Genomic DNA, 14,475 nt, shown 5'->3' on the forward strand with positions numbered 1-14,475 from the left:
GTCACACAATGTTTCTATCGTAATCGCGTGACGACGAATCGTTATTGTTGAACAAGTTCTCTTTCATCAACTTGTGACTGTCCTCCGGTTTAGTTTCTTCTCTAAAATAGACGGAGGTACTTGGCCCTACGTGGCCTCAAGCATCCGCTTGTTTTCAGCAAGGCTTTCAGCTCAAACTTCGAGCATTACAAAGTGTTGCTTATTCGTTTTTTCTTTGTGGCTGCGATTACCGTGCAGCTTGCATCACCAAGTCATGAGCTGACTACGCCAGTATTCGTGAGCTTAAAAGATCTCCTCACAAATCAATATGGAACAAGTTGCGCAAAGTTATATACATTTTTCTGTGACACACCTGAAAGCTCATCTGTAGTTTCCTTATCGTTATTGACCACGAGGACGTATTCTTATTTTCCTACACTGTCCAGATGTAGGCAGTAGATGACTGCTTGGATCGACAAGATCATTGGAATGAGCCGCGTAACGATTGTTTTGGGTCAAGCAAAAACATTTTTTGGCGCATCAAATCGCGAAAGTCTATTACCAGATTTTTTTGGTTGGTCAATTTCTTTTTTTCTTCGGGGTCCGCGTTCTTCTTGTCCCAATGCTCGAGCAGCGCTTCTACGACCGGAAAATGGCAGTTCTTCACTGCGACGTGCAGCGGACTCTCCCCGTCCTGTTGGAAGGCAAAACGGAAAGAGAGCGATGAAACAATGAAGACATGCCAGAGAGCCTTTCTTTTTACCACAGCCCTATACTATATGATGACACAAGTGCAATGAAATCCCATCATTCAAACACTTCTGAATTGAACGTCTTCTGAAGATGGAGAGGTTTTCCAGCACTGGACGCATCTGTGGTGCCCATGCAGGACACCACAGATGGCGTGTGTTCTCGCAGCAAATGAAGTGTTTTCTAAATTCATGGCGTTTTTCGTGCATTTTTCGTGCGTTTTTCTTGCCGGGGGAAAGCTTTCCGCCGCTTGCATCCTTGGACGGAGTCTTAGAGCGTGCTCATCACGTGGGCGCGTAGAGCCACTCACACGCTCTGTGGCTGTCGTCAAGGCCCCCCGCCGTTGTTACCGGTCCCCAGTCTCCCAAAAACAAGAAAAGGGAAGAGCCGACAGCGAGGAGATGGGGAGGAAAGCCGTACTCTTTGCGTGGTTGTTGCCCAAACTGTAAACTGAAGCGTGCACAGCAACTTTCACGGCGTATGCTGATGCTGTGTCGCGGCACGCCATCTGCTGCGTCCCTTAAATGACACCTGCGCTTGTTTTTAAGTTGGACAAGACTTTTGCCAAGAGTGACGTTCGAGTTGGCAAATGTCCCACTCGGCACATTTTGTAGATAAAAGGGAAGACAAAGAAAGAGGAGTAGTACCTTATTCAGCAGGTCCGTGATGCTGTCGTCGGCTAGAAGGAGCTTGGTGGTTCTGAGGTGCCCTTCCCTCGCTGCGAAATGCAGCGGTATCTCGCCGTTCTGGAAGGAAGGGGCCGTTGTAGGAACTGTGAGGTCATGATGCGACAGCGCGAGGAACTGATGTTTCGACAACAGTTCGGACTAGCGACCGGATGTGTCCTACTTACAGCTTCTTTTTCGTTGACATTGGCTCCGCTTTTGATCAATAGTTCTGCGCAGTCATCCGCGTTTTTGACCCTCGCTGCAATGTGGAGGGGAGTTTCGTTGTTCTGAAACGAATGAACAGCTTTAAATCATCGTTCAACTTTTATTATATTTGTCTTAGTTGAGTAGCAATATCACAGGGCACATTCACAGGCACGGCGTAAATACCAAGACGCGGAAATAAAATAACACGGACACAAATCCGCGCAAGCACACGTAATCTTTGTTTGGTCACCATGCGTCTGTCCTCGATTCTACTGCCAAAGTAAAAAACGGCGGTCGTAGCTTAAAATGATGTGATTGGTGAGCAGACGGACGGTACAGAATTCAATTTGACTAAGGAAATATGACTTTATTACACCCCACCCCCCCTACCATTTTCTTCACACGCATAAACACACACACATTCCTTTTCCTTGCGGAGGTCTTTATTCGTGCCTCTAAAAGGAAGTAAAATGTAAAGTACTCACTGGTCCAGCTTTGAATTGTACTTGCGCTCCGTGACCCAGAAGCGTTTCAACCACGAGCCCTTGCCCCGCGGATACGGCAACGTGGAGTGCCGTGTGACCGTCCTTTAAAAGAAGGGTAATACGGTGCAGCATAAGAAAACACGGACACCTGCAACATGTACAGAATGAACAATCTCATGAGTGACGTCGTGACGCGTGAAGGAAAGTGCCGTGAGTTTGGGGAAGTGTGGTGGTTGTATTACTTATGTGAAGACGCGCATATGCACACTTTTTACAAGTAGTGTGTTACGTCATATCTTACAATGATGGTACGGGGTTGTTTTTAGATATTTTTAGATATTTTTGTAAAAAATATATATATATATATATATGAAAGCCATTTTCTTGGGAGGAGCATTCAGCTATATTTGAACGTTGTAGCTAATTTTCTTCCGGAGATATGAAATTTCGACGCTCGATGCCGGAGGATACCCAAGGTCTCACTATAGTACTTTGCACAGATGTCAATTTCACACCGAAGCATTCAAGTAATAATAATATTTCCTAATTATTTTGCAAAAGGTTTATAACATATATAAACAAAATATTGAAAACTGCAATAAAAAAAGTTTATGCAAGAAAAAAAAAGCAACGAAAACCTTCAGGTGAACTCGTTTTAGTGATACATTCACACATTATTTACGTATACACACAACTTAATATAAAATGTCGCAAAACGCATGTAAATGAGCATCTTTAAATGCATTTTTCTAGTATATAAAAAGTCATGCTTAGCCATTATTGTAGGTGTGTTATCAAAGCAGAAACACAGCGGATTTCTCTAAAATTCCTGCCCCCCCCCCCCCCCCCCCAACCTCCTCCTTGATAACGCGTGCAAATTGAGTGTTTTTCGGTGCGCCATAAAGTGCTGCGCTGCGCTATATCTTTATAATATAGGTGGCTTTAATAGTTCTCGATTATGCCATTTATGTTTCTACATGAAACGATACCTTAAAATGTATTAATTACGAAGGTAGTTACAAAACGTAATTATTAATCTAATTATGACAAACCCTACTATTTTCTAAATGAAATGATACCTTAAAATGTATCAGTTGCGAAGGTAGTTAATAAACGTAATTATTAACTTAATTATAACAAACGCTACTCTTTTTCCTAAATTTGCCCTTTGGGAGGGACCAATACTACAACCTTTTTTTCTGTGCGATGCGTATTTTCCAGAGCAAGGATTTGGCCCGGGTTCCGGGAAGCACCCTGTATAAGTATAGGTATAGTATAGCTGAGTACTTCTCACGAGGACGTATACCGTATATATTTGACAGGAATATGCAAAAATATGATTCGAACTATAATATTGTATCAACCTACATGAAAACATCAAACAACAGAGCCCTTGTAGTTGTGAACTTGTATCTATATTTCATTGTAGGGTACGGATCCATACTTAGAAATGGTGAGCTGCTTTGCTTGCTCTCAGACGATGTTGAACACTAAGATACCGAATTTCCAGATACTGCTTCTTTGGGCAATTGTTTTCGCATTGACAGACGTTCCTCGTGTGCGGGCTTTACGGTTCACGGTATAATGGGCTGTGCATACATGTGGAAAAGTAGTGAAAGCGCACAACAAATACGAAGACGCAGAGCCAAGCAGGGCGAGCACTCCGTCTTCGTGTTCGTCTTTTTTGTGCGCTTTCACTACTTTTCAACATGCCTAACCAACTCGCCTGCATCGCCACGTTAGTTCTGTACATACAGTTCTCAAGTGTCGCCAGGAGTGGCGTCCGCCGAGAGTCTCAAACGGCAACGCATGAAAGCACAAATATGAAGCTAAGCTAGGGACAGCACGACTTTCTACACACTAGGATAGAGAAGCATCTATGTACAGCTCTTGTTCGCTCTAAGATATGTCTCTTTGGATCCGACGTCGTGCAGTATAACTCCTGGACGAATACAAAGTGGCTCAACTTCAGTGAAGTTTTTTTTTTTTTTTATCGTTTTTTATTTTTTGGAGATTATATGTTACTTAATGTTCTGTTATCACAAGTTAGCTATAGTCACGGCAAATAATTAAGAAAAAAGCTTAAAAAAATTAATGTTTCTTTAAAATATTGACGTGCACTTTTTTACATTTAGAGATCAGCCGCGTTTCTGCATTAATAAGTCCAGAGCTGGCAGTAATGCAATTACTGTAATGAAATTACAGTAATTTAATTACTTGTTCCAGTAATTAGTAATGTAATTCATTACTTCTTGTAGCAGGTAATTTAGTAATGTAATTAATTACTCCAGCGACGGTAATTGTAATTAAATTACCTAATTACTTTTTCGCACCAGGCATATTTTTTGTGTCCACAATACACAAGAGCGCTTTTCTTTTTATTTTACTTTTTCTTTTTACTCTACACCTTTCCAAAAAACGCTCTTTGGCCGCCGCTATGTTGCTGATGCTAATGCGGCTGGTGCGACTCTCGCGCCCGCTATCAGCTAGACATTTTCTGCCACTCTCTTGAACTGTGAAAACCCGCTCAGCGCGATTCTCTACCTATTTAAAAGTAAACATTTGACAGAAATCTGTCTGGTTGGGAGTAATTAATATTAAAAAATTTTTTTTGAACACCAACCAAGCCCTTCTGTAGCGACACAACGTTTCAAGGCCAATTCGGCCTCTTCTTCAGGCCTGAAGAAGAGGCCGAATTGGCCTTGAAACGTTGGGTCCCACAGAAGGGCTTGGTTGGTGTTCAAAAATTTTTTTTTAATATTCTCTACCTATGTTTTGCGGCTTTGCATTCGACGTTTTCTGGCCCCTCTTGAAAGTTTCCGCTTACTTTTTCTGATGCATACTGCGTACCCTCTCTGTGTTATCTTCCACTGTGAGAAATAGGGCTGTTAAGTGCCTTTCATTCGAGCTTTTCTGCTCGACATTCTCGGGAAACGAAGGAGGGGAAGTAGGTCGAACTAAGGCCCCTGGTGGAACGGCCCTCGACGCGATTTTGCGAACAATGACAATTGTTCTCCCCCCTCCCAGAGATAATCCGCATAGGGTCCTCAGTTATCTCCAAAAAGAGTTGCCCGGGTTGGGGTGGGAAACGGATCAGTCGCGTGCGTTCCTCTGTCCATCGGTAAACATGCAACAGAGTTCTAGCTGTGTGCCATGAACTGTGTAAATAATGTAAATAAAGTTATCTTTAAAAGGAAGTTATCAATAGCTCCTTTATATTTAAAACTATACAAAAGTAATGCGAAAGTAATGTCATTACTTTTAAAAGTAATTTGTAATGGTAATTAATTACTTTCTGGCTGTGGTAATTTGTAATGTAATTTAATTACATTTCAGCAATTTTCAGCAAAGTAATTAGTAATGTAATTTAATTACAAAATATGAATAATTTGGCCAGCTCTGTTAATAACACAGCTACAACAATGGATAGACGTATATATTAATATATATTAGTGAAGTACATTTAAAGGGGCTGATTTCGATACACTGCGCACCATTTTATATAAAGTAGTTTGTTGGTAAATATTTCGTGAATATCTCTAAAATGCCTTTACTCGTCGTGTTTCGTAAATGTGTTTGCATCGAGATCTTCAATTTTAATTCTTGATATTTTGTGTATATGTTGTAAACCTTTAATAAAATCAAACCAAAAAGTATTACTACGTGTATGCTTTGGCGTGAAAATGACGGCTGTACAAAGTACCACAGTGAAGCCTTGGCAATCTCAACACCTTGAAATTCAAAATGGTTTATGTCTCCAAAAAACAAAAAACTATGGCGTTTATATATAGCTGAATGCTCCTACCAAGACCATGGCTCTCACGTATATATTTTTTACATAACTATAAAAGATGACCTGACATTTTACGATCTCACGTGGAAACACCGAGTACACATCATCGTACTGCAGACGATGCGGTCAACGGATACTTATATCGATAACGTGCTAGCGGGCGTATTTCGAGGTGACGACATCCTTGCCCCGTGTCTTGGGCCGCATTCAGTAGATCCCTCTCAAAATTACGGCTTCTTGGATCTGGTAGATCCGAAACTGAACTGCGGCAAGACGCCTCGTCAGGAAGCTTGCAAGACACCAAATACTTTCTGGTGCTGACGGATGTGCTACTTCGAGGAGTTGCACCTGGTTTTTTATTGTTTCTCGGCTCAAATGCTGTCAAGTGGAATCACAAGTTTGCCCTCAAACTCGAGTCGTTTGCAGTGTCCGGTGCTTCCCGCATTCTTTTTTTTTTTTTAAGTCTTGTTTACCTTGGCGTATACAACCAGCAAGGATGCAATCGAGGCTTCCTAGCCCCTCAGTGACTGGGAGGAATACAAGGACAGGGCTCACATTTGTCTTGACGTCGACGTGTTCGCCCTTCTGCAGCAACGTCCGCACGATTTCGACGTATCCTTTCTGTGCCGCCGTGTGGATGCACTTGGCGCCGGCCTGCGGGGGAAAAAAATGATCGATGCTCTTTCCACCTTACAAACTTCCAAAATAACAACGTTAAAAAAAGAAAAAAAACTTTTTGAAACGTTTTTTGGGGTCAGTCTCGGGTACTTTCCAAAATATTCTGCTTGATTTTGTTTAGTTCTAGTATACGTGATTACTGTGCGCTATTTCAAGAATTTTAAGATGGTGATTCACATATGGGAATAGTGGTCCAATGCCGCGAAGGGGTTCGCGGCAGTACAAATACCAGAAATGTCTGCATTACTCTTTTAATCTCAGATGGGATTGCACTGCGTTTTGCACTTTCTTCAGGGTGCACCGATGGTGTACGATTCAATCAGGGAGTAAAGAGAACCCTTCTGCTTCATGCTTCACAATCACGCGGACCAATAGGTTTTTTTGTTCTTCCGAAGGCTTTCATGCGTAAAGAACTCGTATTCTCTCTGATTCCCTGATGTACTCTACTTCTGAGTACCGCCGTCAAGGCCCGTTTGTCGACGACCAAAGGAATCTTGGCGACCAAATAACTCTTGCAGTTCTTTGGTCCAAAGAACTGCAAGCGTCGTCAGTCTTTGGTGGTTAGATGAAAGACCGACGACCAAATGACTCTTGCAGAAAGGAGTGGTTTGCGAGTGCGGAGGATGTTCCCGTTACCTTGTTGGACATGTGAAGTGGGACGCCCTTCTTCATGAAGACCATGGCGGTCTCGGGTCTTCCGGCTTCGGCGGCGATGTGCATCAGTGTGCTGCCGTCCTGCGTTCAAAAAAAAAAAAAAAAAAAAAAAGACAAAAAAGCAGCGGTTATTTAAGATAAAAAAGCAGCGGTTATTTGTTGGCAAGCTCACCGGATCTAAGTATCTAGTTCTGATTTTTACTGATATAGCGTGACGCCAGGACATCACGTGACACTGTGACGTGCGTGACGTTTACTACCTTCTACATTTAAAGGACACATTTTCCCGCTAAATTTAGTGGACCACAATTTACGCGCAGGAAATGCTCACGGGATCCGATGCGAGACCTAGTCAGTAGCGTCTATTGCCGGAGAATTTTTTTTTTTTGGTAAGAAAGAAAACGACGCTGGGAAGGCCTTCAGTGTTTTTCCGAAGTGAGGCACCAAATACTCCACAGCGGTTCCTGTATATTACAAGCTGGTGATGATCGTCGCGGGTCAAGAGCGCGTGCGAAACACAGCAGGGCAGACCTTTGTCCTGTGGTGGACGGACGCCTTGTACTTGTCGATGAGAAGTTCCACGACGCCCACGTGTCCTAGCTGCGTGGCGATGTGCAGCGGGGTGCGGTCCTCGAGGTCGATGAGGTTTGGGTTGGCGTTGGCGTGGTGGAAGAGCTTCACGGCATGCTCGTCCCCTTCCCGGGCCGCCACGTGGAGGGGACTCTGGCCCTCTTTCTGCGAACCGAACGCGAACCGGGATTCGCCTCTACGAAAGCACGCACGAGCCACTGATAGGAGGGGAACGGCGGGGCCGCCTCTTTGAAATGCCCGCGGCCTCCAGTCGTTGCCTTCCGTCGTGCTTTGGTTCCTCGCGCACGCTCGAGGATCGCAAGACAGCGGAGTGTTATCGATGGTAGGAAGCTGGCATCGGAAGCTGAAAGAACCGCCCGCCGTTCTTATCCTGGAGTAAAGCAGATAGAAAGAAGTATTTGACCTCGTACTCTTAGGGCACGAACCTTATGAAGTCTGTAATAATTAGAAAACAAAAAGTAAAATTATCCGCATACGCGACCTGGTTCCCTACGAAAACGAGATATAAAAAAACAATATTTTAGAGTTTGAATTGGTATCAGTTTCAAGAGATGAAACGGGCGAAGTTTGATCGTCCCACTCACGTTCTGGTGGTTGATGGGGCTGTTGCACTCGACCAGGAAGCGCATGATGTCCAGGTCTTTCCTCTTGGTGGCCAGGTGCAGCGCCGTGTTTCCCGTGGTCGGATGCACGTAGGTCACCTGCTCCCTCGTCATGGCGCCCAACAGGTCTCGACACACGCCGTGGTTGCCGACTTCCACGGCCAGGAACAGCGGGATGTTGCCGTCCTGCGTCGACGCGCCCGCTCTCAGCGTCAACGGCTCCGATGGGGATCTCACATGGATTGGTTCGATTTCCTAGAGGAATGCCCTAGAAGCCTCAAAGTGTCAGCGGACGTTTCGCGAAGACCGAAGAAGAAGCTTCTTCGGGGTCTTACCAGCAGCGGTCAGAACCTTGCAGGGAGGTCCTACCAAGACATTCAGCCGCGGTCACACTGGCCATACATCGTACAAAAACAGTCAGCAAACACTCTCTGTCCCGTTTCTTCCGTGTACGGCGGTCATGTTACATTGGTCGTAAGAAAACAAATGAAAGCCGTTTACAAATCCCTGTAACGCCGAATTGGAGCGCAGCTCTTGAGGAGGAGTAGGGAAGGGTACTGAGGGGGGCACGTCACCTGCGGGTAGTCACGTGACCCCCTGGGGTCACGTGATCTCGTGGGAGGGGGGTCACGTGACCTCGGGGGGGGGGGGGGGAGTCACGTGACCCCCTCCCCGGTTACGCCGACGCCGCTCAAGCTGGAAACGGGCCCCTAAGAGCTGCGCTCTAAAATTAGACACTTACAATTTACTGTAACGCCGAATTAGAGCGCAGCTCTTGAGGGGAAGGAGGAGGGGAGGGTACGGAGGGGAGGCTATGCCCCTCTTCCTTCCCCGTTAAATTTAGCGAGAAAATTTTACCCTCGTGACCTCACGCGTGACGTCACGAGGGTAAATTTAGCGGGAATATTGGCAATATTAGATGCGTGTGACATCACACGTCACGTGTTTGCTATTACGTCACACCTGACGTCACGTGTGACGTTACGAGGGTAACCCTCTTGAGGGTAACCCTCGTGACCTTTTTGAGGGAACCCTCTTGACCTTCGTGAGGGTAACCCTCGTAAGCTTCACAAGGGTTACCCTCGTGACGTCACGTGTGACGTCATTATGGGAAACATCCCATAATGCAACGCGCGGTTACGCCGACGGCGACGGCGTCGCCGCTCAAGCCGGAAACAGGCGCCTAAGAGCTGCGCTCTGAAACTCTGCAGAAATTTTCGAAGCGTATAAGTGTATAAAGCAAACATGCTCTTGAGGAGTGTCGCCAAATAGTTCTGGCATCATGTCCGTAGCGAACTCCGTGTCTTGTGTACGATCTATGAGCACTGAGCAGTGTTATAAAGTGCCACCTTATTTTTCGCATATATACTTAGCTTCTTCAAGGTCTTACCGGAGCGGTCGTCAGCACCTGGTGCTGTTAAGACCCCAAGGTGGTCGAGGCTGGTAGGAAGAACTCGAAGGACGTTGTAACCAAGAAAATAATCGATCTCACTGTACATCTATCCTCTGACGCCGTCGCACCAACCGGGCCAACAGAGAAGAATGGAAGCCCCCTGTCCCCCGCTCCTGTACCCTAAATCCTTTCACCGCAGCATTTCTTAATGCAAAAGGGTGAAATAAACGTTCCTACCTACCTACCACTGTTGAAGATTCAACGACACCACTGTGCCTCCGTGATACAGCCAAATTCACAAAACAACGTGCGCCTGTTATAGTGCTCTCCATCTGGATACGTGCATTTTAATTAGGCAAATTCGCCATGGTGCGAAACGAAAAAGTAAAAGCACTGGAATAAGGGAAAAATACGGCCTAGCTTTATTTTCGAAGGCAATTTTGTACTTCAGAGGGCTAGTGGACAAGAGGCTAATATTCCAGTTTGCGCATCTGGTTTGAGGACAGTGGGACGTGTTTATTTGGTGTGGTATATAAAGTTTGAGGGACAGATATATAGATAGCAGTATAGCCAGCTGTTTTCTTTTCATTGTGTTACAAGTTCTGTCGGTTTAGATATTTGACAGGGAGACATATTTTTACAAACCTTTCGGGTGGGTTTAACAGGTATACTGCGACATACGAGAAATGTCATGCAAAACCAGTGTTTTAAGTAAGTTGGTTAAATGCCAGGTTTATTTCACTCCAATATAAAAAAAAATCAAACATTCAATCAACGTTCAAGAAGTGAAGCCATCCAGCCGAGACCCTTCCGAATATTTGTTCTAGCGTACGGAAACCCTGAAGACGATATCTTGAAAGCAAGCCGTTTCGTGCTCACAATTCATGCACTTCCCCCATCAGCAAAATGGTGTTGGCAAGTCTGTCCCTGATATAGAAGAGGAAAGGATGATCCACGTAAAAATCGAGCGGTCGAAGTCTCATGGCCCTTTCGGCGTTAGGCGTCCAGCCTGGTGTTGGATTAATGAAACCGGCACCCTCTTCGTTGACGGTCATCACCGCTACGTGGGCGATTTCTGACACGTACAAATTCTTGTCACAAGACATTTTTGACAAATCGGGCTCTGTACCGAAGACACAATTAATTCCTAATTCCCTCAATGTTGGCACCAGGTTATGCCGGTTGTTGATCTTGAATTTAGGCAGCCTCAGATTAACCCGCTGCGATCGCAACTCTGTGTCAATGTCGTCTATATTCTGTGCATTGAAGGTGGCTCTGAGCTTGGACAATCCTGTTATGCTGTCAGGCAGCACGATGACCATGCTACGTCGGAGGTCTGTGCCCAACAACTCAATGGCCTCTGACTCCAGATCAGGAAGCTTGGCGTGTCTTATGTTAGCTGTGGCGGTCATGACCTCCCGCCGCGCGAGCTCAGTTCCGTGATTAAAAAACGGTAGGATCCTGGTGTTGTTGGGTTCAAACTGGGAAATCCAAGGCAAGGTCGCGAGAGAAGCCGCGCTGACGACATAGACCACCGTGTTCATGGGCATACCATCCAGAATTCCTTTGGTTACACGCCCTTCTGTCTTCTCACACATCCACTCGTTTATTTCAGCTGCCATTCTATAACCATAAGCCAAGAAGTCGACTGACTTAAACTGTGCAGCAAACACTTCTTGAAGAGTCCTCTTGTATGTGTCCAAAACGCTAGAAGTGTTGCGAACAAGAACTGCATTGGCCATCATGAGGATGTCACTGGTGTCATTGATGCGCTTCTTGTAAGAAGCAAGAACAGTGTCCCGATCCAGCAGTCCTACGCCAATGTGGCCGAGCACCCTGGATGTCTCTTCGGCACACTGACCTGCTGCTCCGGCGTAGACCATAGCGACTTCCACGGAGATGCTGCTGGGCGAGAACACGATATTTTGTCTTGGCTTCACCGAAGAGAGTTCCCTGAGAAGATTTATACCGAACACGTTTGTTGCTCTTGCCAGTGCGACGTCATCGCTTGCGGAGTAGGAGCTCACGAGGACGGTCAAGACTAAAACGGCTTTTGCCACGGACATTGCGCGAAGCACTAGCAGGTCAAGAGGCAGCGTTGTTTTGACTTTCCAGCTGTTTATCGCACATTTGGAGAAGCGGGAGCATGGCTCTTTTTTTATCCGCCCTTTATCTCGAAGTTGTTGTTTCAGAGTTGGTGATTGGAGCGCTTGTTCTTTTTGTTTTTGTTTTAACATAGGGCGGGAGTCAAGAACGGCCTCGCGACTACCGGGGGGGGGGCGTCGCATATGTCCCTAGGAGCGGTTGGGGAATCTACTATTAATGACGTCATACGGTGGCATTGTCTTGTAGGTAGTATCGGTCTGCTTCGCCTTATCTACCGAAGCAGCGGGAGGCACGCGTACGTGACCAAGCGGGCGGAATTTGCCGGCCGGAACACGGGTGCGAGCCGCCAGATTACGATCGCAAGGCACAAAAAGAAATCGTGCTGCAGCACACGGCCTTCTAATTCTTCTGTACTGCAATTTAACTTTGCGATCAGTGGTACTTCTGGTTTTCATGTTAATTAAAGTTGACTTGAACTCATGCTTTTTTTTGGTTAGCGTAAGTGGTATTCACTGGGCCCAGTACTCGAGCGCAGCGTTCACAGCGCATGCTCAACACGATACGCCGCTTATCTTCCAAGGGGACTTACAATCTTGGTGGTGTAAACCTGCACGTTGCGGAAGCTTTGTGGAAGCATATCGTGAGCTCGCGCTCCGCGACAGCAGGCTCAAAACCACCTATTGCATAGTTCTTAATAATCTATTAAGTTAGGAGTAGTTTCGAATAAATCTAGACAATTGTGGCCTAATTATGAGCGCGGTCGGCATGTGGGTACCTAGAACAACCAAAGAATACGTCGTTTTCATTGCCTAAAACATTATGTTATGTGGTCACGTGTTTAGAGCTATTTCTGATGCTATAACTGAATGAAAAAGATCCATAGCGGTCTAAAAACCCTTTCTCTTGAAGGGTGCAGTTTAATAAGGCCTTACGCCTTCGCAGGTCTGCGCAGCAACAGTTACCTAATGCACATTAAAGACTTTCAGGTTACCATCGGCACTGCAGTGGTCAAACTGTAGCGGCTGAAAGGGTGCGTTTGGGGCCGTCTTTACTTTCACTGTGTAGGAATTTATGCAAGAAACAAGCCTCCAAGCTTGAAAAAGAGAACGAAGAAAAAAACCACATCGGATGTTCATCTTGAGAGCACTGTTGATAAATTCAGTCCCCATTTCCTCCCGAATACTGTTTTCGAGGACGCTATCAACTCTGGTCGGCTTCTTCCAGGGAAGATAACATCTTGTTTCGAGCGAAGAGGACATTGGAAAAAGAAATCCCGAAGAAGTAGTCATGGCCACGGCAACAGTGCGGACCATCTTCGTCGTCTTGGCGACACTCTTGCTCTGCCTGGTGCCTCACGCCCTCGGACGAACGAGAGCAGATTGCGGGAAAATATGCGGAGGCTTCGTTCAGGTTCAATGCGTAGCACACTGCCGCTGTGTGATGTACAAGGCGAGTGATTTTGGAGTCTGCTTGCCTCCCATGTTCAATGAATCCAACCTGCCTCCGCTCGACTTCATCTGAGATCTGAGTAGACAGATTAACAGTGCCCGTTTCCTGTAGTGATGTCACGCCATTCGACAAGGATATGCCGTGAGCAATCAACAAACAATATGTTTGTGCGATTCCTAACGGCCAAATAAACGTCGTCTGGACAACTAAGTTGTGCCGTGGTCAGGCAATTGATATTTTCAACAAAAAAAAAAGAAAGCTAATGCGCATGCGCGAAACGATACCAGCGCTTCCATACAGGCTGAGAGCAACTACGTTGCATACTTCATGGCCTCCGAGGATTTCGCGCGCTCCTTTCAGGCCTGTCCAAACATTCGGCTGCCCAGCAGAAAAAGCGAACCGAGCCAGGTCTCTAGGTCTCCGCGTGGGGCGCTTATAAAAAACCAGAAACGAGTAGAAAATCGCCTCGAAGCACGCTGTCAAGTGTGAGCCCATGCGGCATGGAGCTTGCATTTTCATTGTTCTCAATCAGAATGGGGACAGGCAAGTGGATCTCTGTTGATTCGTAATTTTTATTCGCTGCTCCGGTCTTTGCGCTATTTCGCAAAATGATACTTCAGAATGCAACGTTTAGTACGAATCTATGTTTGTCCTTTGTGAATACCGTCTGGGCCGGGGGACAGGCATAGAAATATTTTTGTCATCATGCATGATACCTTTATGAAGTTCACTTACGTGCACAGACATTTGTTCCAAACCTTTCGCGCTTTGAAAAGATGAACCTTCAAATTTCGACCAACTTTTTCCTTGCCGAAGGTCTGCGTGTTGCAGCGAGAGACAGGGAGCACATTTCGCGCTGCTCTTAAGGTGCAACCCCACCCCTCGTTAGTGTGATTCTGAACCAACTGATGGCGCTGGGATCGCCTTCCAGGCCTGTACATCAAGGCGAAAACTCGTGTGTGGTGGCGCTTCGATACAGTGGGGTATTTTTCCATGTCCTGAATTTGACATTCCTGGTCCTTCGCTTGTTTTTCTTTGCACGAGCTTTCTTTGAAACGCGCACGGCTGCGTCAGTTCTCGTGCGAAAGGACCAGTTGCCTACGCTCCGAGCTCGCGCCTC

The 14,475-nt window shown here is 45.9% G+C and overlaps 2 protein-coding genes across 2 annotated transcripts in view; both read right to left on the reverse strand.

Moving 5' to 3' along the window:
• LOC8044113 (serine/threonine-protein phosphatase 6 regulatory ankyrin repeat subunit B) overlaps window positions 1–14,475 on the reverse strand; it is a 72,453-nt gene that overhangs the window by 16,195 nt on the left and 41,783 nt on the right. Inside the window, exons 5-12 of the mRNA XM_029970891.4 lie at window positions 8,390–8,593; window positions 7,746–7,949; window positions 7,197–7,295; window positions 6,438–6,536; window positions 2,090–2,191; window positions 1,583–1,684; window positions 1,377–1,475; window positions 542–673 (exon numbers count right to left, since the gene is read on the reverse strand). Of these exons, the coding sequence (XP_029826751.4) occupies window positions 542–673; window positions 1,377–1,475; window positions 1,583–1,684; window positions 2,090–2,191; window positions 6,438–6,536; window positions 7,197–7,295; window positions 7,746–7,949; window positions 8,390–8,593 (1,041 nt within the window). The remainder of the gene's footprint in view (window positions 1–541; window positions 674–1,376; window positions 1,476–1,582; window positions 1,685–2,089; window positions 2,192–6,437; window positions 6,537–7,196; window positions 7,296–7,745; window positions 7,950–8,389; window positions 8,594–14,475) is intronic.
• LOC115313465 (intracellular coagulation inhibitor 2-like) lies at window positions 10,676–11,866 on the reverse strand. Its single transcript, XM_029972440.2, has one exon. The coding sequence runs from the start codon at window positions 11,864–11,866 to the stop codon at window positions 10,676–10,678; it is 1,191 nt and encodes a 396-aa protein (XP_029828300.2).

The sequence above is a fragment of the Ixodes scapularis genome, unplaced genomic scaffold (assembly GCF_016920785.2).
Source record: "Ixodes scapularis isolate PalLabHiFi unplaced genomic scaffold, ASM1692078v2 PGA_scaffold13__105_contigs__length_92229423, whole genome shotgun sequence".
Lineage (NCBI taxonomy): Eukaryota > Metazoa > Arthropoda > Arachnida > Ixodida > Ixodidae > Ixodes > Ixodes scapularis.

What these genes read in the sequence shown, in the direction of transcription:
- LOC115313465 (XM_029972440.2), bottom strand. Translation starts at nt 11,866, where the DNA reads ATGTCCGTGGCAAAAGCCGTTTTAGTCTTGACCGTCCTCGTGAGCTCC.